The sequence below is a fragment of the Carassius gibelio genome, chromosome B17, assembly GCF_023724105.1.
Source record: "Carassius gibelio isolate Cgi1373 ecotype wild population from Czech Republic chromosome B17, carGib1.2-hapl.c, whole genome shotgun sequence".
Classification (NCBI taxonomy): domain Eukaryota; kingdom Metazoa; phylum Chordata; class Actinopteri; order Cypriniformes; family Cyprinidae; genus Carassius; species Carassius gibelio.
This window is the reverse complement of record NC_068412.1, coordinates 134,574-162,255: the sequence shown is the minus strand read 5'-3', so window position 1 is coordinate 162,255 and position 27,682 is coordinate 134,574. Positions and strand designations below refer to the sequence as shown.

At 36.1% G+C, this 27,682-nt stretch overlaps 1 protein-coding gene and 1 long non-coding RNA gene across 2 annotated transcripts; one reads left to right on the top strand and one right to left on the bottom strand.

Annotated features, from left to right (window-relative positions):
* The first annotated feature begins 1,162 nt into the window (after window positions 1–1,162).
* Window positions 1,163–15,317, top strand: LOC127976057 (uncharacterized). Its single transcript, XR_008157721.1, has 3 exons — window positions 1,163–1,479; window positions 3,852–4,302; window positions 14,735–15,317. It is a non-coding gene; the product is annotated as an uncharacterized LOC127976057 (long non-coding RNA).
* A 10,239-nt stretch (window positions 15,318–25,556) lies between these two features.
* Window positions 25,557–27,294, bottom strand: LOC127976047 (lipase maturation factor 2-like). Its single transcript, XM_052580151.1, has 3 exons — window positions 26,128–27,294; window positions 25,779–25,947; window positions 25,557–25,686 (listed from the first exon to the last, which is right to left on the bottom strand). Exons 1-3 carry the CDS (start codon window positions 26,401–26,403, stop codon window positions 25,571–25,573), a joined length of 561 nt encoding a protein of 186 aa, XP_052436111.1. The 5' UTR covers window positions 26,404–27,294; the 3' UTR covers window positions 25,557–25,570.
* Between the last annotated feature and the right edge of the window lie 388 nt (window positions 27,295–27,682).

Sequence of the window (27,682 nt, the reverse complement as noted above, 5' to 3'; positions counted from 1 at the left end):
ATATATTAATACTCTATAAGCATATGCACACACACACACACATACACACACACACACACACAAAGACTCACGTATACATGCACAAACATTTTGTTGCAGATATAGGTATTTGAAATAAGTGATAGGTGATAATAAACTTATTGCAAGTCTTCTCTTTTTAAGAGTTTAGATGTCATTTTTTAGGTTAAACTGTAATCATAATGTGGCAAAATTTTAAAAACTGATATATCTGTATGAAAAAATGGAAAACATTGACTCAATGAGATTTAAAATGTTATAACAGTTAATTTTTTAATGTTTTGGCATGAATTCATGAATCATTTCAACAGTACTGTTCAACTTTACTGAATGAGCCCATTAGTGGTCTTCCGCTGCCATCTAGTGGTTATAAATTGCATTTACTCCAACAACACTGTGTTTTTAAACATAACTGTTATAGTGTTATTTTTTTTTTGTTGCCCAATCTCTCCTAAATTTTGCATGCTTGTTTAGAATGAAATTATGCATTATTTTACACAGTTTTGATCATTTGTGGGCTTTCTGTTTGTATTAATAGGCCTTTGTGTGCACTATGACAAGAACATATCATAAAATGACTGGTTTATAGTTGCCCAAATGCAATTGTTCAACATGTTTTTGATAATTATTGACCTTCAGAGTCTAGAGAATTGTACTTCAGTGGTTTTATTGATTTTCATCTTAAACCGTATCACAAGTATGCCAAAGTAACTTTTTTAAATAATCTTGAATATTTAATTAACAGCTTTATTGACAACATTGGTCCCAGAGGCAAAGTTGTTCAGAATGAGGAGATCTATCATATGATATGAAGATTTAGTGTTTTTGAGTGAATATATGAGCATTTTCAAACAATTTGAGGCCATTTACCATATAAATCTTGTGTTTTGAGACCTTTTCTACTGTTATAGCGCCACCTATGGTCTGATCTCCATGAAACTTTGCATGCTTGTTAAGAGTCATCTGTTACATGATTTCACGAAGGCTAATAAAGTTTTGAGTTTTCGTTTAGGTTTTATAGGCTTTGGGGTATGTTTGGCCACACCCCTTTTCCTAAATTACCCCTTTACAGCTAACCAAAGGACAAAATTCAACATTTTTTTAATAATTATTGATCTAGAGAGTCGACAGAATATTACTGCAGTGGTTTGGTTCCGATCGGACAAAAAACCTAGGACTAGTTCGCAAAAGTAGGTTTTTAACATATTTGTGAATAACAATTGAACGATTTGATTGACAGCAATGGTTCTTGAGGCAAAGTTGTGCATTATGAGGAGATCTATCAAATGATATGCATATTGTGTTGATATGTGAAACACCACGTGATTACAGAGCCATAAAACTCGTTAGCGCCAACTAGTGGCCGATTTCTTTCAAAATTCTTACAGACCTTAAGGTTCATGAGTCGAACGTACCCAGTGAGTTTCGTTCCGATCAACATCCGTTAACCCTTTCAAATAGGTGCTTAAATTTGTTTGACCAATGACGGCCATGTTTTTTGAGATATGCAAATGTCCTCATAGGTACTTGTGCCCCTTCAGACCAAGACACTGCATACCGATTTTCAAGTCGATCGAGCCAACGGTTGCCTAGTTATAGCAATTTATGTGTTTTTTCTATCTTATAGCGCCCCCAAGTGGCAGAGATGCGCAATTTTTTTGATTTGACCAAAGATTGAGCTCATACATATGTGTACCGAGTTTGGTGAAGATATCTCATTCCGTTCAAGAGTTATAGTCAAAATAGCATTTGGCTAACGTTAGCATAGACGCTTTTTGGCGTACTGTTTCGCGTAAGAATTGAAATTTCAACTTTTTTTTGATAATTATTGATATTGAGTGTCCAGGGAATATTTATGAAGTGGTTTGGTTCTGATTGGTTGAAAATCCTAGGACTAGTTCGCAAAAGTAGGTTTCGGATATAGCTCGATTTTGCGAGAAAACGGTGCGTCGTAGACCCCAAAAAGGCGCCGTGCACTTTTGTTCGGGCTAACCCAAGGATTGCAACAATGCCATGTTTTTGAGTCTATGGCTAACGGTTTACACTTTACGGCCAAAAATGTCCAAAATTTTTGTTTTTTGCGCTGTAGCGCCCCCGTTAGGCCGATTGGGCCGGTTCTTTGATTCTGAGTAGCGAGCAAGACTACTACGATCTGACCAAGTTTCAGCTCTCTAGGTCTTACGGTTTGGGCTGCACGTTCAGTTTTAAGGCGGAAGAATAATAATAATAATTAAAGCTGCAAGCAGCATTTACCGGGGTTCAAGCACATTAAGGCCTCTGAGGTGGTCAGAGCCAACCTGGATGTTTGGATGACATTTAAACACATCCAAAATGGAGAACAGGCTAACAGACAGACACACACACTGACAGCAAATGATTAGACTAATATATGTATACTCTATAAGCATATGCACACACACACACACACAAAGACACACATATACATGGACACACATTTTGTTGCAGATATAGGTATTTGAAATAAGTGATAGGTGACAAACTTATTGCAAGTCTTCTCTTTTTTAGAGTTTAGATGTCATTTTCAGGTTAAACTGTAATCATAATGTGGCAAAATTGTAAAAACTGATACATCTGTATGATCAAAATGGAAAACATTGATTCAGTAAGATTTAAAATGTTATAACAGTTAATTTATTAATGTTTTGGCAAGAATTCATGAAAACAGTGCTGTTCAACTTAGCTGAATGAGCCCATTAGTGGTCTTCCGCTGCCATCTAGTGGTTATAAATTGCATTTACTCAAACAACCCTGGTTTTGAACATAACTGTTATAGTGTTGTTATTTTTTTTTTCCCAATCTCTCTTAAATTTTGCATGCTTGTTTAGAATGAAATTATGCATTATTTTACACAGTTTTGATAATTTGTGGGCTTTCTGTTTGTATTAATAGGCCTTTGTGTACACTATGCAAATAACATATTATAAAATTATTGGTTTATAGTTGCCCAAATGCAATTGTTCAACATGTTTTTGATAATTATTGACCTTCTGAGTCTAGAGAATTGTACTTCAGTGGTTTTATTGATTTTCATCTTAAACCGTATCACAAGTATGCCAAAGTAACTTTTTTAAATAATCTTGAATATTTAATTAACAGCTTTATTGACAACATTGGTCCCAGAGGCAAAGTTGTTCAGAATGAGGAGATTTATCATATGATATGAAGATCTAGTGTTTTTGAGTGAATATATGAACATTTTCAAACACTTTGAGGCCTTTTACCATATAAATCTTGTGTTTTGAGACCTTTTCTACTGTTATAGCGCCACCTATGGTCTGATCTCCATGAAACTTTGCATGCTTGTTAAGAGTCACCTGCTACATGATGTCACTGAGTTTCATAAAGTTTTGAGTTTTCGTTTAGGTTTTATAGGCTTTGGGGTATGTTTGGCCACACCCCTTTTTCTATATTACCCCTTTACAGCTAACCAAAGGACAAAATTCAACATTTTTTAAATAATTATTGATCTAGAGAGTCCACAGAATATTACTGCAGTGGTTTGGTTCCGATCGGACAAAAAACCAAGGACTAGTTCGCAAAAGTAGGTTTTTAACATATTTGTAAATAACAATTGAACGATTTGATTGACAGCAATGGTTCTTGAGGCAAAGTTGTGCATTATGAGGAGATCTATCAAATGATATGCATATTGTGTTGATATGTGAAACACCACGTGATTACAGAGCCATAAAACTCGTTAGCGCCAACTAGTGGCCGATTTCTTTCAAAATTCTTACAGACCTTAAGGTTCATGAGTCGAACGTACCCAGCGAGTTTCGTTCCGATCAACATCCGTTAACCCTTTCAAATAGGTGCTTAAATTTGTTTGGCCAATGGCGGCCATGTTTTTTTGAGATATGCAAATGTCCTCATAGGTACTTGTGCCCCTTCAGACCAAGACACTGCATACCGATTTTCAAGTCGATCGAGCCAACGGTTGCCTAGTTATAGCCATTTATGTGTTTTTTCTATCTTATAGCGCCCCCAAGTGGCAGAGATGCGCAATTTTTTTGATTTGACCAAAGATTGAGCTCTTACATATGCGTACCGAGTTTGGTGAAGATATCTCATTCCGTTCAAGAGTTATAGTTAAAATAGCATTTGGCTAACGTTAGCATTGACGCTTTTTGGTGTACTGTTTCGCGTAAGAATTGAAATTTCAACTTTTTTTTGATAATTATTGATATTGAGTGTCCAGGGAATATTCATGAAGTGGTTTGGTTCTGATTGGTTGAAAATCCTAGGACTAGTTCGCAAAAGTAGGTTTCGGATATAGCTCGATTTTGCGAGAAAACGGTGCGTCGTAGACCCCAAAAAGGCGCCGTGCACTTTTGTTCGGGTTAACCCAAGGATTGCAACAATGCCATATTTTTGAGTCTATGGCTAACGGTTTACACTTTACGGCCAAAAATGTCCAAAATTTTTGTTTTTTGCGCTGTAGCGCCCCCGTTAGGCCGATTGGGCCGGTTCTTTGTATCTGAGTAGCGAGCAAGACTACTACGATCTGACCAAGTTTCAGCTCTCTAGGCCTTACGGTTTGGGCTGCACGTTCAGTTTTAAGGCGGAAGAATAATAATAATAATAATAATAATAATAAAAATCCTAACAAATACAATAGGGTTTCAGCACTGCGTGCTTGAACCCCTAATAATAATAATAATAATAATTAAAGCTGCAAGCAGCATTTACCGGGGTTCAAGCACATTAAGGCCTCTGAGGTGGTCTGAGCCAACCTGGATGCATGGATGACAGTTAAACACATCCAAAATGGAGAACAGGCTAACAGACAGACACACACACTGAAAGTAAATGATTAGACTAATATATGTATACTCTATAAGCATATGCTCTCTCACACACACACACACACACACACACACAAACAAAGACACACATATACATGCACAAATATTTTGTTGCAGATATAGGTATTTGAAATAAGTGATAGGTGATAATAAACTTATTGCAAGTCTTTTCTTTTTAAGAGTTTAGATGTCATTTTCAGGTCAAACTGTAATCATAATGTGGCAAAATTTTAAAAACTGATATATCTGTATGATCAAAATGGAAAACATTGACTCAATGAGATTTAAAATGTTATAACAGTTACATTTTTAATGTTTTGGGATGAATTCATGAATCCTTTCAACAGTACTGTTCAACTTTACTGAATGAGCCCATTAGTGGTCTTCCACTGCCATCTAGAGGTTATAAATTGCATTTACTCAAGCAACACTGTTTTTAAACATAACTGTTATAGTGTTTTTTTTTGCCCAATCTCTCTTAAATTTTGCATGCTTGTTTAGAATGAAATTATGCATTGTTTTACACAGTTTTGATAATTTGTGGGCTTTCTGTTTGTATTAATAGGCCTTTGTGTACACTATGAAAAGAACATATTATAAAATTACTGGTTTATAGTTGTCCAAATGCAATTGTTCAACATGTTTTTGATAATTATTGACCTTCAGAGTCTACAGAATTGTACTTCAGTGGTTTTATTGATTTTCATCTTAAACCGTATCACAAGTATGCCAAAGTAACTTTTTAAAATAATCTTGAATATTTAATTAACAGCTTTATTGACAACATTGGTCCCAGAGGCAAAGTTGTTCAGAATGAGGAGATCTATCATATGATATGAAGATTTAGTGTTTTTGAGTGAATATATGAGCATTTTCAAACAATTTGGGGCCATTTACCATATAAATCTTGTGTTTTGAGACCTTTTCTACTGTTATAGCGCCACCTATGGTCTGATCTCCATGAAACTTTGCATGCTTGTTAAGAGTCACCTGATACATGATTTCACTGAGTTTCATACAGTTTTGAGTTTTCCTTTAGGTTTTATAGGCTTTGGGGTATGTTTGGCCACACCCCTTTTTCTAAATTACCCGGTTACAGCTAACCAAAGGACAAAATTCAACATTTTTTTAATAATTATTGATCTAGAGAGTCCACAGAATATTACTGCAGTGGTTTGGTTCCGATCGGGCAAAAAACCTAGGACTAGTTCGCAAAAGTAGGTTTTTAACATATTTGTGAATATCAATTGAACGATTTGATTGACAGCAATGGTTCTTGAGGCAAAGTTGTGCATTACGAGGAGATCTATCAAATGATATGCATATTGTGTTGATATGTGAAACACCACGTGATTACAGAGCCATAAAACTCGTTAGCGCCAACTAGTGGCCGATTTCTTTCAAAATTCTTACAGACCTTAAGGTTCATGAGTCGAACGTACCCAGCGAGTTTCGTTCCGATCAACATCCGTTAACCCTTTCAAATAGGTGCTTAAATTTGTTTGGCCAATGACGGCCATGTTTTTTGAGATATGCAAATGTCCTCATAAGTACTTATGCCCCTTCAGACCAAGACACTGCATACTGATTTTCAAGTTGATCGAGCCAACGGTTGCCTAGTTATAGCAATTTATGTGTTTTTTCTATCTTATAGCGCCCCCAAGTGGCAGAGATGCGCAATTTTTTTGATTTGACCAAAGATTGAGCTCATACATATGTGTACCGAGTTTGGTGAAGATATCTCATTCCGTTCAAGAGTTATAGTCAAAATAGTATTTGGCTAACGTTAGCATAGAAGCTTTTTGGCGTACTGTTTCGCGTAAGAATTGAAATTTCAACTTTTTTTTAATAATTATTGATATTGAGTGTCCAGGGAATATTTATGAAGTGGTTTGGTTCTGATTGGTTGAAAATCCTAGGACTAGTTCGCAAAAGTAGGTTTCGGATATAGCTCGATTTTGCGAGAAAACGGTGCGTCGTAGACCCCAAAAAGGCGCCGTGCACTTTTGTTCGGGCTAACCCAAGGATTGCAACAATGCCATGTTTTTGAGTCTACGGCTAACGGTATACGATTTACGGCCAAAAATGTCCAAAATTTTTGCTTTTTGCGCTGTAGCGCCCCCGTTAGGCCGATTGGGCTGAGACTTTGATAAGTTCTCCCCAAATTGAGCTCTACGATCTGTCCAAATTTCAGCTCTCTAGGCCTTACGGTTTGGGCTGCACGTTCAGTTCTAGGGCAGAAGAATAATAATAATAATAATAATAATAATAAAAATCCTAACAATTACAATAGGGTTTCAGCACTGCGTGCTTGAACCCCTAAAAATCCTAACAATTACAATAGGGTTTCAGCACTGCGTGCTTGAACCCCTAATAATAATAATTAAAGCTGCAAGCAGCATTTTACCGGGGTTCAAGCACATTAAGGCCTCTGAGGTGGTCAGAGCCAACCTGGATGTATGGATGACAGTTAAACACATCCAAAATGGAGAACAGGCTAACAGACAGACACGCACACTGAAAGTAAATGATTAGACTAATATATGTATACTCTATAAGCATATGCACAAACACACACACACACACACACACACACACAAAGACACACAAAGATACACATATACATGCACAAACATTTTGTGGCAGATATAGGTGTTTGATAAAAAGTGATAGGTGACAATAAGCTTATTGCAAGTCTTCTCTTTTTTTAGAGTTTAGATGTCATTTTCAGATTAAACTGTAATCATAATGTGGCAAAATTGTTAAAACTGATACATCTGTATGAACAAAATGGAAAACATCAATTCAATGAGATACAAAATGTTATAACAGTTAATTTATTAATGTTTTGGCATGAATTCATAAAAACAGTACTAGCTGAAAGAGCCCATTAGTGGTCTTCCGCTGCCATCTAGTGGTTATAAATTGCATTTACTCAAACAACACTGTGTTTTTAAACATAACTGTTGAAGTGTTGTTGTTGGGTTTTTTTGCCCTATCTCTCTTAAATGTTGCATGCTTGTTTAGAATGAAATTATGCATTACTTTACACAGTTTTGATAATTTGTGGGATTTCTGTTTGTATTAATAGGTCTTTGTGCCTCTGGGGTGGTCTCGGCCAACCAGGATGTATGGATGACATTTAAATACATCCAAAAGACAGACACACACACACTGAAATTAAATGATTAAACTAGTTTTTAAGAGTTTAGATGTCATTCAGGTTTCACTGTAATCACAATGTGGCAAAATTGTAAAAAATGATGTGTCTGTATGAACAAAATGGAAAACATTGATTCAATAAGATGTAACATGTTATAACAGTTAATTTATTAATGTTTTGGCATGAATTCATGAATCCTTTCTACAGTACTGTTCATTTTAACTGAATGAGCCCATTAGTGGTCTTCCGCTGCCATCTAGAGGTTATAAATTGCATTTACTGAAACAACACTGTGTTTCTAAACATAACTGTTATAGTGTTGTTATTTTTTTTTTTTTTTTGCCCAATCTCTCTTAAATTTTGCATGCTTGTTTAGAATGAAATCATGCATTATTTTACACAGTTTTGATCATTTGTGGGATTTCTGTTTGTATTAATAGGCCTTTGTGTACACTATGCAAATAACATAATATAAAATTACTGGTTTATAGTTGTCTAAATGCAATTGTTCAACATGTTTTTGATAATTATTGACCTTCAGAGTCTAGAGAATTGTACTTCAGTGGTTTTATTGATTTTCATCTTATACCCGATCACTAGTTTGCCAAAGTACCTTTTTAAAATAATCTTGAATGTTTAATTAACAGCTTTATTGACAACGTTGGTCCCAGAGGCAAAGTTGTTCAGAATGAGGATATTTATCAAATGATATAAAGATTTAGTGTTTTTGAGTGAATATATGAGCATTTACAAACAATTTGAGGCCATTTACCATATAAATCTTGTGTTTTGAGACCTTTTCTACTGTTATAGCGCCACCTATGGTCTGATCTCCATGAAACTTTGGATGCTTGTTAAGAGTCACAAGTTAGATGATTTCACCGAGTTTCATAAAGTTTTGAGTTTTCGTTAAGGTTTTATAGGCTTTGGGGTATGTTTGGCCACACCCCTTTTTCTAAATTACCCCTTTACAGCTGACCAAAGGACAAAATTCAACATTTTTTTAATAATTATTGATCTAGAGAGTCCACAGAATATTACTGCAGTGGTTTGGTTCCGATCGGACAAAAAACCTAGGACTAGTTCGCAAAAGTAGGTTTTTAACATATTTGTGAATAACAATTGAATGATTTGATTGACAGCAATGGTTCTTGAGGCAAAGTTGTGCATTATGAGGAGATCTATCAAATGATATGCATACTGTGTTGATATGTGAAACACCACGTGATTACAGAGCCATAAAACTCGTTAGCGCCAACTAGTGGCCGATTTCTTTCAAAATTCTTACAGACCTTAAGGTTCATGAGTCGAACGTACCCAGCGAGTTTCGTTCCGATCAACATCCGTTAACCCTTTCAAATAGGTGCTTAAAATTGTTTGGCCAATGGCGGCCATGTTTTTTTTAGATATGCAAATGTCCTCATATGTACTTGTGCCCCTTCAGACCGAGACATTGCATACCAATTTTCAAGTCGATCGAGGCAACAGTTGCCTAGTTATAGCCATTTATGTGTTTTTTCTATCTTATAGCGCCCCCAAGTGGCAGAGATGCGCAATATTTTTGATTTGACCAAAGATTGAGCTTATACATATGTATACCGAGTTTGGTGAAGATATCTCATTCCGTTCAAGAGTTATAGTTAAAATAGCATTTGGCTAACGTTAGCATAGACGCTTTTTGGTGTACTGTTTCGCGTATGAATTGAAATTTCAACTTTTTTTTGATAATTATTGATATTGAGTGTCCAGGGAATATTTATGAAGTGGTTTGGTTCTGATTGGTTGAAAATCCTAGGACTAGTTCGCAAAAGTAGGTTTCGGATTTAGCTCGATTTTGCGAGAAAACGGTGCGTCGTAGACCCCAAAAAGGCGCCGTGCACTTTTGTTCGGGCTAACCCAAGGATTGCAACAATGCCATGTTTTTGAGTCTATGGCTAACGGTTTACACTTTACGGCCAAAATTGTCCAAAATTTTTGTTTTTTGCGCTGTAGCGCCCCCGTTAGGCCGATTGGGCCGGTTCTTTGTATCTGAGTAGCGAGCAAGACTACTACCATCTGACCAAGTTTCAGCTCTCTAGGCCTTACGGTTTGGGCTGCACGTTCAGTTTTAAGGCGGAATAATAATAATAATAATAATAATTAAAGCTGCAAGCAGCATTTACCGGGGTTCAAGCACATTAAGGCCTCTGAGGTGGTCTGAGCCAACCTGGATGCATGGATGACATTTAAACACATCCAAAATGGAGAACAGGTTAACAGACAGACACACACACTGAAAGTAAATGATTAGACTAATATATGTATACTCTATAAGCATATGCACACACACACACACACACACACACACAGAAAGACACACATATACATGCACAAACATTTTGTTGCAGATATAGGTATTTGAAATAAGTGATAGGTGACAATAAACTTATTGCAAGTCTTCTCTTTTTAAGAGTTTAGATGTCATTTTCAGGTTAAACTGTAATCACAATGTGGCAAAATAGTAAAAACTGATATATCTGTAAGAACAAAATGGAAAACATTGACTCAATGAGATTTAAAATGTTATAACAGTTACATTTTTAATGTTTTGGGATGAATTCATGAATCCTTTCAACAGTACTGTTCAACTTAACTGAATGAGCCCATTAGTGGTCTTCCACTGCCATCTAGAGGTTATAAATTGCATTTACTCAAGCAACACTGTTTTTAAACATAACTGTTATAGTGTTTTTTTTTTTTTTTTGCCCAATCTCTCTTAAATTTTGCATGCTTGTTTAGAATGAAATTATGCATTGTTTTACACAGTTTTGATAATGTGTGGGCTTTCTGTTTGTATTAATAGGCCTTTGTGTACACTATGAAAAGAACATATTATAAAATTACTGGTTTATAGTTGTCCAAATGCAATTGTTCAACATGTTTTTGATAATTATTGACCTTCAAAGTCTACAGAATTGTACTTCAGTGGTTTTATTGATTTTCATCTTAAACCGTATCACAAGTATGCCAAAGTAACTTTTTAAAATAATCTTGAATATTTAATTAACAGCTTTATTGACAACATTGGTCCCAGAGGCAAAGTTGTTCAGAATGAGGAGATCTATCACATGATATGAAGATTTAGTGTTTTTGAGTGAATATATGAGCATTTTCAAACAATTTGGGGCCATTTACCATATAAATCTTGTGTTTTGAGACCTTTTCTACTGTTATAGCGCCACCTATGGTCTGATCTCCATGAAACTTTGCATGCTTGTTAAGAGTCACCTGTTACATGATGTCACTGAGTTTCATACAGTTTTGAGTTTTCCTTTAGGTTTTATAGGCTTTGGGGTATGTTTGGCCACACCCCTTTTTCTAAATTACCCGGTTACAGCTAACCAAAGGACAAAATTCAACATTTTTTTAATAATTATTGATCTAGAGAGTCCACAGAATATTACTGCAGTGGTTTGGTTCCGATCGGGCAAAAAACCTAGGACTAGTTCGCAAAAGTAGGTTTTTAACATATTTGTGAATAACAATTGAACGATTTGATTGACAGCAATGGTTCTTGAGGCAAAGTTGTGCATTACGAGGAGATCTATCAAATGATATGCATATTGTGTTGATATGTGAAACACCACGTGATTACAGAGCCATAAAACTCGTTAGCGCCAACTAGTGGCCGATTTCTTTCAAAATTCTTACAGACCTTAAGGTTCATGAGTCGAACGTACCCAGCGAGTTTCGTTCCGATCAACATCCGTTAACCCTTTCAAATAGGTGCTTAAATTTGTTTGGCCAATGACGGCCATGTTTTTTGAGATATGCAAATGTCCTCATAAGTACTTGTGCCCCTTCAGACCAAGACACTGCATACCGATTTTCAAGTTGATCGAGCCAACGGTTGCCTAGTTATAGCAATTTATGTGTTTTTTCTATCTTATAGCGCCCCCAAGTGGCAGAGATGCGCAATTTTTTTGATTTGACCAAAGATTGAGCTCATACATATGTGTACCGAGTTTGGTGAAGATATCTCATTCCGTTCAAGAGTTATAGTCAAAATAGTATTTGGCTAACGTTAGCATAGACGCTTTTTGGCGTACTGTTTCGCGTAAGAATTGAAATTTTAACTTTTTTTTAATAATTATTGATAATGAGTGTCCAGGGAATATTTATGAAGTGGTTTGGTTCTGATTGGTTGAAAATCCTAGGACTAGTTCGCAAAAGTAGGTTTCGGATATAGCTCGATTTTGCGAGGAAACGGTGCGTCGTAGACCCCAAAAAGGCGCCGTGCACTTTTGTTCGGGCTAACCCAAGGATTGCAACAATGCCATGTTTTTGAGTCTACGGCTAACGGTATACGATTTACGGCCAAAAATGTCCAAAATTTTTGTTTTTTGCGCTGTAGCGCCCCCGTTAGGCCGATTGGGCTGAGACTTTGATAAGTTCTCCCCAAATTGAGCTCTACGATCTGTCCAAATTTCAGCTCTCTAGGCCTTACGGTTTGGGCTGCACGTTCAGTTTTAGGGCAGAAGAATAATAATAATAATAATAATAATAAAAATCCTAACAATTACAATAGGGTTTCAGCACTGCGTGCTTGAACCCCTAATAATAATAAAAATCCTAACAAATACAATAGGGTTTCAGCACTGCGTGCTTGAACCCCTAATTAAAGCTGCAAGCAGCATTTACCGGGGTTCAAGCACATTAAGGCCTCTGAGGTGGTCTGAGCCAACCTGGATGCATGGATGACAGTTAAACACATTCAAAATGGAGAACAGGCTAACAGACAGACACACACACTGAAAGTAAATGATTAGACTAATATATGTATACTCTATAAGCATATGCACACACACACACACACACACAGAAAGACACACATATACATGCACAAACATTTTGTTGCAGATATAGGTATTTGAAATAAGTGATAGGTGACAATAAACTTATTGCAAGTCTTCTCTTTTTAAGAGTTTAGATGTCATTTTCAGGTTAAACTGTAATCACAATGTGGCAAAATAGTAAAAACTGATATATCTGTAAGAACAAAATGGAAAACATTGACTCAATGAGATTTAAAATGTTATAACAGTTACATTTTTAATGTTTTGGGATGAATTCATGAATCCTTTCAACAGTACTGTTCAACTTAACTGAATGAGCCCATTAGTGGTCTTCCACTGCCATCTAGAGGTTATAAATTGCATTTACTCAAGCAACACTGTTTTTAAACATAACTGTTATAGTGTTTTTTTTTTTTTTTGCCCAATCTCTCTTAAATTTTGCATGCTTGTTTAGAATGAAATTATGCATTGTTTTACACAGTTTTGATAATGTGTGGGCTTTCTGTTTGTATTAATAGGCCTTTGTGTACACTATGAAAAGAACATATTATAAAATTACTGGTTTATAGTTGTCCAAATGCAATTGTTCAACATGTTTTTGATAATTATTGACCTTCAGAGTCTACAGAATTGTACTTCAGTGGTTTTATTGATTTTCATCTTAAACCGTATCACAAGTATGCCAAAGTAACTTTTTTAAATAATCTTGAATATTCAATTAACAGCTTTATTGACAACATTGGTCCCAGAGGCAAAGTTGTTCAGAATGAGGAGGTTTATCATATGATATGAAGATCTAGTGTTTTTGAGTGAATATATGAACATTTTCAAACAATTTGAGGCCATTTACCATATAAATCTTGTGTTTTGAGACCTTTTCTACTGTTATAGCGCCACCTATGGTCTGATCTCCATGAAACTTTGCATGCTTGTTAAGAGTCACCTGTTACATGATTTCACTGAGTTTCATAAAGTTTTGAGTTTTCGTTTAGGTTTTATAGGCTTTGGGGTATGTTTGGCCACACCCCTTTTTCTATATTACCCCTTTACAGCTAACCAAAGGACAAAATTCAACATTTTTTTAATAATTATTGATCTACAGAGTCCAGAGAATATTACTGCAGTGGTTTGGTTCCGATCGGACAAAAAACCTAGGACTAGTTCGCAAAAGTAAGTTTTTAACATATTTGTGAATAACAATTGAACGATTTGATTGACAGCAATGGTTCTTGAGGCAAAGTTGTGCATTATGAGGAGATCAATCAAATGATATGCATATTGTGTTGATATGTGAAACACCACGTGATAACAGAGCCATAAAACTCGTTAGCGCCAACTAGTGGCCGATTTCTTTCAAAATTCTTACAGACCTTAAGGTTCATGAGTCGAACGTACCCAGCGAGTTTCGTTCCGATCAACATCCGTTAACCCTTTCAAATAGGTGCTTAAAATTGTTTGGCCAATGGCGGCCATGTTTTTTTGAGATATGCAAATGTCCTCATAGGTACTTGTGCCCCTTCAGACCAAGACATTGCATACCAATTTTCAAGTCGATCGAGCCAACGGTTGCCTAGTTATAGCCATTTATGTGTTTTTTCTATCTTATAGCGCCCCCAAGTGGCAGAGATGCGCAATTTTTTTGATTTGACCAAAGATTGAGCTCATACATATGTGTACCGAGTTTGGTGAAGATATCTCATTCCGTTCAAGAGTTATAGTTAAAATAGCATTTGGCTAACGTTAGCATAGACGCTTTTTGGTGTACCTTTTCGCGTATGAATTGAAATTTCAACTTTTTTTTGATAATTATTGATATTGAGTGTCCAGGGAATATTTCTGAAGTGGTTTGGTTCTGATTGGTTGAAAATCCTAGGACTAGTTCGCAAAAGTAGGTTTCGGATATAGCTTGATTTTGCGAGAAAACGGTGCGTCGTAGACCCCAAAAAGGCGCCGTGCACTTTTGTTCGGGCTAACCCAAGGATTGCAACAATGCCATGTTTTTGAGTCTACGGCTAACGGTATACGATTTACGGCCAAAAATGTCCAAAATTTTTGTTTTTTGCGCTGTAGCGCCCCCGTTAGGCCGATTGGGCTGAGACTTTGATAAGTTCTCCCCAAATTGAGCTCTACGATCTGTCCAAATTTCAGCTCTCTAGGCCTTACGGTTTGGGCTGCACGTTCAGTTCTAGGGCAGAAGAATAATAATAATAATAATAATAATAATAAAAATCCTAACAATTACAATAGGGTTTCAGCACTGCGTGCTTGAACCCCTAATTAAAGCTGCAAGCAGCATTTTACCGGGGTTCAAGCACATTAAGGCCTCTGAGGTGGTCAGAGCCAACCTGGATGCATGGATGACAGTTAAACACATCCAAAATGGAGAACAGGCTAACAGACAGACACACACACTGAAAGTAAATGATTAGACTAATATATTAATACTCTATAAGCATATGCACACATACACACACACACACACACACACACACACACACACAAACAAAGACACACATATACATGCACAAACATTTTGTTGCAGATATAGGTATTTGAAATAAGTGATAGGTGATAATAAACTTATTGCAAGTATTTTCTTTTTAAGAGTTTAGATGTCATTTTCAGGTTAAACTGTAATCATAATGTGGCAAAATTTTAAAAACTGATATATCTGTATGAACAAAATGGAAAACATTGACTCAATGAGATTTAAAATGTTATAACAGTTACATTTTTAATGTTTTGGGATGAATTCATGAGTCATTTCAACAGTACTGTTCAACTTAACTGAATGAGCCCATTAGTGGTCTTCCACTGCCATCTAGAGGTTATAAATTGCATTTACTCAAGCAACACTGTGTTTTTAAACATAACTGTTATAGTTTTGTTATTTTTTTTTTGCCCAATCTCTCTTAAATATTGCGTGCTTGTTTAGAATGAAATTATGCATTATTTTACACAGTTTTAATAATTTGTGGGCTTTCTGTTTGTATTAATAGGCCTTTGTGTACACTATGCAAATAACATATTATAAAATTACTGGTTTATAATTGTCCAAATGCAATTGTTCAACATGTTTTTGATAATTATTGACCTTCAGAGTCTAGAGAATTGTACTTCAGTGGTTTTATTGATTTTCATCTTAAACCCTATCACAAGTATGCCAAAGTAACTTTTTAAAATAATCTTGAATATTTAATTAACAGCTTTATTGACAACATTGGTCCCAGAGGCAAAGTTGTTCAGAATGAGGAGATCTATCATATGATATGAAGATTTAGTGTTTTTGAGTGAATATATGAGCATTTTCAAACAATTTGGGGCCATTTACCATATAAATCTTGTATTTTGAGACCTTTTCTACTGTTATAGCGCCACCTATGGTCTGATCTCCATGGAACTTTCCATGCTTGTTAAGAGTCATCTGTCACATGATTTCACCAAGGTTCATAAAGTTTTGAGTTTTCATTTAGGTTTTATAGGCTTTGGGGTATGTTTGGCCACACCCCTTTTTCTAAATTATCCCTTTACAGCTAACCAAAGTACAAAATTCAACATTTTTTTAATAATTATTGATCTACAGAGTCCACAGAATATTACTGCAGTGGTTTGGTTCCGATCGGACAAAAAACCTAGGACTAGTTCGCAAAAGTAGGTTTTTAACATATTTGTGAATAACAATTGAACGATTTGATTGACAGCAATGGTTCTTGAGGCAAAGTGGTGCATTATGAGGAGATCTATCAAATGATATGCATATTGTGTTGATATGTGAAACACCACGTGATTACAGAGCCATAAAACTCGTTAGCGCCAACTAGTGGCCGATTTCTTTCAAAATTCTTACAGACCTTTAGGGCCCTGAGTCGAACGTATCCAGCGAGTTTCGTTCCGATCAACATCCGTTAACCCTTTCAAATAGGTGCTTAAAATTGTTTGGCCAATGGCGGCCATGTTTTTTTGAGATATGCAAATGTCCTCATAGGCACTTGTGCCCCTTCAGACCAAGAGATTGCATACCAATTTTCAAGTCGATCGAGCCAACGGTTGCCTAGTTATAGCAATTTATGTGTTTTTTCTATCTTATAGCGCCCCCAAGTGGCAGAGATACGCAATTTTTTTTATTTGACCAAAGATTGAGCTCTTACATATTTGTACCAATTTTGGTGAATGTATCTCATTCCGTTCAAGAGTTATAGTTAAAATAGCATTTGGCTAACGTTAGCATAGACGCTTTTTGGTGTACTGTTTCGCGTATGAATTGAAATTTCAAGGTTTTTTTGATAATTATTGATATGGAGTGGCCAGGGAATATTTATGAAGTGGTTTGGTTCTGATTGGTTGAAAATCCTAGGACTAGTTCGCAAAAGTTGGTTTCGGATATAGCTCGATTTTGCGAGAAAACGGTGCGTCGTAGACCCCAAAAAGGCGCCGTGCACTTTTGTTCGGGCTAACCCAAGGATTGCAACAATGCCATGTTTTTGAGTTTATGGCTAACGGTTTACACTTTACGGCCAAAAATGTCCAAAATTTTTGTTTTTTGCGCTGTAGCGCCCCCGTTAGGCCGATTGGGCCGGTTCTTTGTATCTGAGTAGCGAGCAAGACTACTACCATCTGACCAAGTTTCAGCTCTCTAGGCCTTACGGTTTGGGCTGCACGTTCAGTTTTAAGGCGGAAGAATAATAATAATAATAATAATAATAATAAAAATCCTAACAAATACAATAGGGTTTCAGCACTGCGTGCTTGAACCCCTAATAAAAATCCTAACAATTACAATAGGGTTTCAGCACTGCGTGCTTGAACCCCTAATTAAAGCTGCAAGCAGCATTTTACCGGGGTTCAAGCATTTAAGGCATCTGAGGTGGTCAGAGCCAACCTGGATGTTTGGATGACATTTAAACACATCCAAAATGGAGAACAGGTTAACAGACAGACACACACACTGAAAGTAAATGATTAGACTAATATATGTATACTCTATAAGCATATGCACACACACACACACACACACACACACAAAGACACACATATACATGCACAAACATTTTGTTGCAGATATAGGTATTTGAAATAAGTGATAGGTGACATAAAATTATTGCAAGTCTTCTCTTTTTCAGAGTTTAGATGTCATTTTCAGGTTAAACTGTAATCATAATGTGGCAAAATTGTAAAAACTGATACATCTTTATAAACAAAATGGAAAACATCAATTCAATGAGATTTAAAATGTTATAACAGTTAATTTATTAATGTTTTGGCATGAATTCATGAAAACAGTACTGTTTAACTAGCTGAATGAGCCCATTAGTGGTCTTCCACTGCCATCTAGTGGTTATAAATTGCATTTACTCAAACAACACTGTTTTAAAACATAACTGTTATAGTGTTGTATTTTTTTTTTTGCCCAATCTCTCTTAAATTTTGCATGCTTGTTTAGAATGAAATCATGCATTATTTTACACAGTTTTGATAATTTGTGGGCTTTCTGTTTGTATAAATAGGCCTTTGTGTACACTATGCAAATAACATATTATAAAATTATTGGTTTATAGTTGCCCAAATGCAATTGTTCAACATGTTTTTAATAATTATTAACCTTCAGAGTCTAGAGAATTGTACTTCAGTGGTTTTATTGATTTTCATCTTAAACCGTATAACAAGTATGCCAAAGTAACTTTTTAAAATAATCTTGAATATTTAATTAACAGCTTTATTGACAACATTGGTCCCAGAGGCAAAGTTGTTCAGAATGAGGAGATTTATCATATGATATGAAGATTTAGTGTTTTTGAGTGAATATATGAACATTTTCAAACAATTTGAGGCCATTTACCATATAAATCTTGTGTTTTGAGACCTTTTCTACTGTTATAGCGCCACCTATGGTCTGATCTCCATGAAACTTTGCATGCTTGTTAAGAGTCACCTGTTACATGATTTCACTTAGTTTCATAACGTTTTGAGTTTTCCTTTAGGTTTTATAGGCTTTGGGGTATGTTTGGCCACACCCCTTTTACTAAATTACGCTGTTACAGCTAACCAAAGGACAAAATTCAACATTTTTTTAATAATTATTGATCTAGAGAGTCCACAGAATATTACTGCAGTGGTTTGGTTCCGATCGGACAAAAAACCTAGGACTAGTTCGCAAAAGTAGGTTTTTAACATATTTGTGAATAACAATTGAACGATTTGATTGACAGCAATGGTTCTTGAGGCAAAGTTGTGCATTACGAGGAGATCTATCAAATGATATGCATATTGTGTTGATATGTGAAACACCACGTGATTACAGAGCCATAAAACTCGTTAGCGCCAACTAGTGGCCGATTTCTTTCAAAATTCTTACAGACCTTAAGGTTCATGAGTCGAACGTACCCAGCGAGTTTCGTTCCGATCAACATCCGTTAACCCTTTCAAATAGGTGCTTAAATTTGTTTGGCCAATGACCGCCATGTTTTTTGAGATATGCAAATGTCCTCATAAGTGCTTGTGCCCCTTCAGACCAAGACACTGCATACCGATTTTCAAGTCGATCGAGCCAACGGTTGCCTAGTTATAGCAATTTATGTGTTTTTTCTATCTTATGGCGCCCCCAGGTGGCAGAGATGCGCAATTTTTTTGATTTGACCAAAGATTGAGCTCATACATACGTGTACCTAGTTTGGTGAAGATATCTCTTTCCGTTCAAGAGTTATAGTCAATATAGTATTTTGCTAACGTTAGCATAGACGCTTTTTGACGTACTGTTTCGCGTAAGAATTGAAATTTCAACTTTTTTTTAATAATTATTGATAATGAGTGTCCAGGGAATATTTATGAAGTGGTTTGGTTCTGATTGGTTGAAAATCCTAGGACTAGTTCGCAAAAGTAGGTTTCGGATATAGCTCGATTTTGCGAGAAAACGGTGCGTCGTAGACCCCAAAAAGGCGCCGTGCACTTTTGTTCGGGCTAACCCAAGGATTGCAACGATGCCATGTTTTTGAGTCTACGGCTAACGGTATACGATTTACGGCCAAAAATGTCCAAAATTTTTGTTTTTTGCGCTGTAGCGCCCCCGTTAGGCCGATTGGGCTGAGACTTTGATAAGTTCTCCCCAAATTGAGCTCTACGATCTGTCCAAATTTCAGCTCTCTACGCCTTACGGTTTGGGCTGCACGTTCAGTTCTAGGGCAGAAGAATAATAATAATAATAATAATAATAATAATAATAAAAATCCTAACAAATACAATAGGGTTTCAGCACTGCGTGCTTGAACCCCTAATAATAATAAAAATCCTAACAATTACAATAGGGTTTCAGCACTGCGTGCTTGAACCCCTAATAATAATAATAATAAAAATCCTAACAAATACAATAGGGTTTCAGCACTGCGTGCTTGAACCCCTAAAAATCCTAACAGATACAATAGGGTTTCAGCACTGCGTGCTTGAACCCCTAATTAAAGCTGCAAGCAGCATTTATCGGGGTTCAAGCATTTTAGGTCTCTGGGGTGGTCTTGGCCAACCTGGATGTACGAATGACAGTTAAACACATCCAAAATGGAGTTTAGGCTCACAGACAGACACACGCACTGAAATTAAATGATTGAACTAGTTTTTAATAGTTTAGATGTCATTTTCAGCTTTCACTGTAATCATAAAGTGGCAGAAGTGTAAAAACTGACGTTTACATTTATCTGATGCTTTTATCCAAAGCGAATTACACTTGCTATATATGTCAGAGGTCCCATGCTTCTGGACCAACTTGGGGTTAAGTGTCTTGCTCAGCGACACATCGGTGTCTCACAGTGAATTCGAACCCGGGTCGCTCGCACCAATGGCATGTGTCTTATCCACTGCGTCAACAACACCACTATGTGTGTTGGATATGTCTGTTTGAACAAAATGGAAAACTTTGACTCAATGAGATTTAAAATGTAACTGTGTTTTTTATTTTTTAGGCATGAATTCACTTAAATTTTGCATGCTTGTTTAGAATGAGATTATGCATTATTTTACACAGTTTTGATAATTTGTGGGCTTTCTGTTTGTATTAACAGGTCTTTGGGTACACTATGTAAATAACTTATTTTAAAATAACTGGTTTATACTTGTCCAAATACAATTGTTCAACATTTTTTTGATAATTATTGACCTTCAGAGTCTAGAGAATTGTACTTCAATGGTTTTATTGATTTTCAGCTTAAACCCTTGGACTAGTTTGCCAAAGTAACTTTTTAAAATAATCTTGAATATTTAATTAGGAGTTTTATCGACAACATTGATCCAAGAGGCAAAGTTGTTCAGAATGAGGAGATCTATCATATGATCTAGTGTTTGTGTGAATATATGAGTATTTTTAACCAATTTGAGGCCATTTACCATATAAATCTTGTGTTTTTGAGACCTTTTCTACTGTTATAGCGCCACCTATTGTCCGATCTCCATGAAACTTTGCATGATTGTTCAGAGACATCTGCTCCATGTTTTCTCCTAGTTTTGTAAAGTTTTGAGTTTCTGTTGAGGTTTTATAGGCTTTTGTTTGTATGTGGCCACGCCCGTTTTATTAATGACCTGGTTACAGCTAACCAAAGGACAAAATTCAACATTTTTTTGATAACTATTGATCTAGAGAGTCCAGAGAATATTACCGCAGTGGTTTGGTCCTGATTGGGTGAAAAACCTATGACTAGTTCGCAAAAGTAGGTTTTTAACATATTTGTGAATAATTAATGAACTATTTGATTGACAGCCATGGTTCTTGAGGCAAAGTTGTGCATCATGAGGAGATCTATCAAATGATATGCATATTGTGTGAATCTATGTCACACCACGTGATTACTGAGCCAAAAAATCTCATTAGCGCCAACTAGTGGCCGATTTCTTTCAAAATTCTTACAGACCTTTAGGACCCTGAGTCGAACGTGCCTACCGAGTTTCGTTCCGATTGACCTCTGTTAACCTTGTCAAAAAGGTGCTTACATTTCATTGGCCAATGGCAGCCATGTTTTCTTAGATGCGCCAATTTCCTCATAGACTCTTGTGTCAGATGAGACAATGACATGGCATAGACATTTTCAAGTCGATCAGGCTAACGGTTGTGTAGTTATAGCCATTTCTATGTTTTTACCTCTTATAGCGCCACCAAGTGGCAGAGCTGTGCAATTCTTTTTTATTTGACCAAAGTTTCAGCTCATCAAAATGTGTACCAAGTTTGGTTAAGATATCTCATTTTGTTCACAAGTTCTGGCCTTTTGAATGAAATTGGTCCTCGACTTGTGAAGGTATTAGCGCCCCCTTGCAGCAGTGAGTGAAAATTTCAAATTGTTTTTGATAATTATTGATAATGACTGTCCATAGAACATTTCTGCACTGGTTTTCTTCCGTTTGGCTGAAAAACCTAGGACTAGTTTGCAAAAGTAGGTTTGGCTATAGGTCGATTTTACGGGAAAACGGTGCGTCGTAGAGTAAAAAAAGGCACGAACAATTTTGTTCCTATTAACCCAAGGATGCAAAATATATAAAGTTTTTGAGTCTACGTCAAGTGGTTTAGGAGCTATGGCCAAAAATGTCTGAAAATTTTGTTTTTTGTGCTGTAGCGCCCCCGTTAGGCCGATTGGGCCGGGTCTTTGCGCCTGAGTAGCGAGCCAGACTACTACAATCTGGCCAAGTTTCAGCTCTCTAGCCCTTACGGTTTGGGCTGCACGATCAGTTTTAGGGAATAATAATAATAATAATAATAATTAAAGCTGCAAGCAGCATTTTACCGGGGTTCAAGCATTTAAGGCATCTGAGGTGGTCAGAGCCAACCTGGATGTTTGGATGACATTTAAACACATCAAAAATGGAGAACAGGCTAACAGACAGACACACACACTGAAAGTAAATAATTAGACTAATATATGTATACTCTATAAGCATATGCACACACACACACACACACACACACACACACACTAAGACACATATAAATGCACAAAACATTTTGTTGCAGATATAGGTATTTGAAATAAGGGATAGGTGACAATACAAGTATTGCAAGTCTTCTCTTTTTAAGAGTTTAGATGTCATTTTCAGGTTAAACTGTAATCATAATGTGGCAAAATTGTAAAAACTGATATATCTGTATGAACAAAATGGAAAATATTGACTCAATGAGATTTAAAATGTTATAACAGTTAATTTTTTAATGTTTTGGCATGAATTCATGAATTCTTTCAACAGTACTGTTCACCTTAGCTGAATGAGCCAATTAGTGGTCTCCCGCTGCCATCTAGTGGTTATAAATTGCATTTACTCAAGCAACACTGTGTTGTTAAATATAACTGTTATAGTGTTGTTATTTTTTTTTTGACCAATCTCTCTTAAATTTTGCATGCTTGTTTAGAATGAAATTATGCATTATTTTACACAGTTTTGATAATTTGTGGGCTTTCTGTTTGTATTAATAGGCCTTTGTGTACACTATGCAAATAACATATTATAAAATTACTGGTTTATAGTTGTCCAAATGCAATTGTTCAACATGTTTTTGATAATTATTGACCTTCAGAGTCTAGAGAATTGTACTTCAGTGGTTTTATTGATTTTCATCTTAAACCCTATCACAAGTATGCCAAAGTAACTTTTTTAAATAATCTTGAATATTTAATTAACAGCTTTATTGACAACATTGGTCCCAGAGGCAAAGTTGTTCAGAATGAGGAGATTTATCATATGATATGAAGATTTAGTGTTTTTGAGTGAATATATGAACATTTTCAAACAATTTGAGGCCATTTACCATAGAAATCTTGTGTTTTGAGACCTTTTCTACTGTTATAGCGCCACCTATGGTCTGATCTCCATGAAACTTTGCATGCTTGTTAAGAGTCACCTGTTACATGATTTCACTGAGTTTCATAAAGTTTTGAGTTTTCCTTTAGGTTTTATAGGCTTTGGGGTATGTTTGGCCACACCCCTTTTTCTAAATTACCCCGTTACAGCTAACCAAAGGACAAAATTCAACATTTTTTTAATAATTATTGATCTAGAGAGTCCACAGAATATTACTGCAGTGGTTTGGTTCCGATCGGGCAAAAAACCTAGGACTAGTTCGCAAAAGTAGGTTTTTAACATATTTGTGAATAACAATTGAACGATTTGATTGACAGCAATGGTTCTTGAGGCAAAGTTGTGCATTACGAGGAGATCTATCAAATGATATGCATATTGTGTTGATATGTGAAACACCGCGTGATTACAGAGCCATAAAACTCGTTAGCGCCAACTAGTGGCCGATTTCTTTCAAAATTCTTACAGACCTTAAGGCTCATGAGTCGAACGTACCCAGCGAGTTTCGTTCCGATCAACATCCGTTAACCCTTTCAAATAGGTGCTTAAATTTGTTTGGCCAATGGCGGCCATGTTTTTTTGAGATATGCAAATGTCCTCATAGGTACTTGTGCCCCTTCAGACCAAGACACTGCATACCGGTTTTCAAGTCGATCGAGCCAACGGTTGCCTAGTTATAGCCATTTATGTGTTTTTTAAATCTTATTGCGCCCCCAAGTGGCAGAGATGCGCAATTTTTTTGATTTGACCAAAGATTGAGCTCATACATATGTGTACCAATTTTGGTGAAGATATCTCATTCCGTTCAAGAGTTATAGTCAAAATAGCATTTGGCTAACGTTAGCATAGACGCTTTTTGGTGTACTGTTTCGCTTAAGAATTGAAATTTCAACTTTTTTTGATAATTATTGATATTGAGTGTCCAGGGAATATTTATGAAGTGGTTTGGTTCTGATTGGTTGAAAATCCTAGGACTAGTTCACAAAAGTAGGTTTCGGATATAGCTCGATTTTGCGAGAAAACGGTGCGTCGTAGACCCCAAAAAGGCGCCGTACACTTTTGTTCGGGCTATCCCAAGGATTGCAACAATGCCATGTTTTTGAGTCTACGGCTAACGGTATACGATTCACGGCCAAAAATGTCCAAAATTTTTGTTTTTTGCGCTGTAGCGCCCCCGTTAGACCGATTGGGCCGGTTCTTTGTATCTGAGTAGCGAGCAAGACTACTACCATCTGACCAAGTTTCAGCTCTCTAGGCCTTACGGTTTGGGCTGCACGTTCAGTTTTAAGGCGGAATAATAATAATAATAATAATAATAATAATAATAATAATAATAATAATAATCCTAACAATTACAATAGGGTTTCAGCACTGCGTGCTTGAACCCCTAATAATAAAAATCCTAACAATTACAATAGGGTTTCAGCACTGCGTGCTTGAACCCCTAATAATAATAATAAAAATCCTAACAATTACAATAGGGTTTCAGCACTGCGTGCTTGAACCCCTAATAATAAAAATCCTAACAATTACAATAGGGTTTCAGCACTGCGTGCTTGAACCCCTAATAAAAATCCTAACAAATACAATAGGGTTTCAGCACTGCGTGCTTGAACCCCTAATAATAAAAATCCTAACAATTACAATAGGGTTTCAGCACTGCGTGCTTGAACCCCTAATAATAAAAATCCTAACAATTACAATAGGGTTTCAGCACTGCGTGCTTGAACCCCTAATAATAAAAATCCTAACAATTACAATAGGGTTTCAGCACTGCGTGCTTGAACCCCTAATAATAAAAATCCTAACAATTACAATAGGGTTTCAGCACTGCGTGCTTGAGCCCCTAAAAAAAAAAAAAAGATGCACAATATATAAATGTGAATGAGTGTTAAAGGGAGGTATGGCGCTCACTTGTCTTTGGTAGGATCTGTGAAGTGGTAGTTATAAAGCTTGGCTTTGATAAAGACTGGTGGTTTCTTACTGAAGGGGTACTGCACTTCATCCACCTGAAGAAGACCAACCACTACAGGAAAGAGAAACAAGATTATAGACAATCTTAAACATCATAATCTTGATAAACAATTAAATCGATGTAATCTGATAATGGCCACTCACCCTCTGGTTTGCCCTGTAGGAGGCGCTGTAAGAGGCCTGTAAACCAGGGTCTAGTATCAGAACCCTCTTGAGCTGCCTGCCACATCAGCCACTCCAGCCGGGGCTGGTGAGGGCCTACTATGGGTGGGACTGCATTCACATTTCCTGGTTTATACATAGGGTTCATTTCCTGCAACAGGACAAGAATACACCAGTCCACCAGTGAGTATAAACTTTAACCTTTCCACTGAATGAAGACTTTGTGTAAGCAATGGCTGTGACATTATGAAAGGAGTATAAAAACAAAAATTATCAAAGATTATTGATTTGGATTGTTGTAGCAGGGCAACCTTTTCCAGTTCCTTCTTACCGTCCATGTCAGCTCATCATAGCTGCCCTCTAAAATGATCTCAGGCCTGCCCTTAGCAGAGGTCATTCTGTGCTGGATGCCGTATGACCCGACCAGCTGGAACTTCTCTACAGTGCTGTAAGCTTCTCGCACTGCAGGTAATACTTTACTGGCTGGCATACCAGCCATGGATGTGTATGGAACCTGTGTGGAAACACCAACACACGTGCACACATTTACTTGCATCCAAAAGCAGGAAAAACTCGATAAAATATACCATTGCAGTCCATAGATCATGTTTTATGTAGTGTGGTTGAGTTTAGTTTGGTGCGATTAATTATGGAGAAAATGATGCATTAAAATTATTAACATTTAATGCACCTGCAGGTCATCTGACATTGCATGCAGTTGCTGCAAGATGATCATGTGATGTGTTCTATTCTATTAGAATGCAGTTATATGCGCCTAAAATTCAAGATATGAGGCAAAAATGCCCCGTTTGGGTTTTGATTTTTATTTAATCATAGCATATAGGCCTAGTTTAGCAATATCTCACGAGCAAGAGTGCCGTTTTTTTTCCCCAAATAGGTGCATGATTGCAAATGTGATATTGATTTTATACAACAGTTTAATAAATAAAAAGTTAATAATGCATTTTAGACAGTATTGTCCGTTTATGCTCAATTTTGCCAACAAAAAGTGTTTCAAACAAAGCCACAGATGAACTGTTGTGCCTTTCCAAGAAACACAGAGTGGTGTTTTATTACTGAATGAATCCACAGTTTCGAACAAAGCGAGTGAGCGAATGATATAGTGATCCATTTATAAAGACTTGCTGCATTTCTAAAGGAATCGACTGTGAACCAATCAGCTGGATGAATGACTTGCAGGCGTTTGGTTTGCATAATTAGAGTCTCATTTAATTAAAAAATAAAAATCATGTCAGTATTCCATTTTAAAAACACAAATGCCTATTCAAAACCAATTAACCTCATATAATTATTAATGCAATTGTCATGTGTTTAATCAGATAAAATTATTTTAATCGCTTGAAAGCATACTATTTGCCTAGATTGTACCACTGCAGTCTATATAGATCAGGTAATATGCTTACGGACAGCAGAGGGCGCTGCATTACTTGTGTGTAAATGTGCATGAAAACAAATATATTTAGAATGTTATAACAATATAGTTATTTTTAAAGGATATATATAATATATATATATATATATATATATATACATATATATATATATATATATATATATATATATATATATATATATATATATATATAATATAAATAATTATATTTTTTAATTTGTACATTTTAATAAACTTAAACTTATATAACTTTTTTTCTGTTTCACTTTCATAATTTATTTCACTTCAAGAATAACCTAGCAAATGTCTTCTTTAAAACAAGACCAACCATACAGTAAGTCTATATTCCAAAGCATTCTTGAATTACAACCATTTAAATCGCATATTTTCAGAGATATATGAACACCTGACCTGGTAAATGACCGCTTTATTAATTCATTGTTATCACTAAATTAACCCTTTAACTGTCACC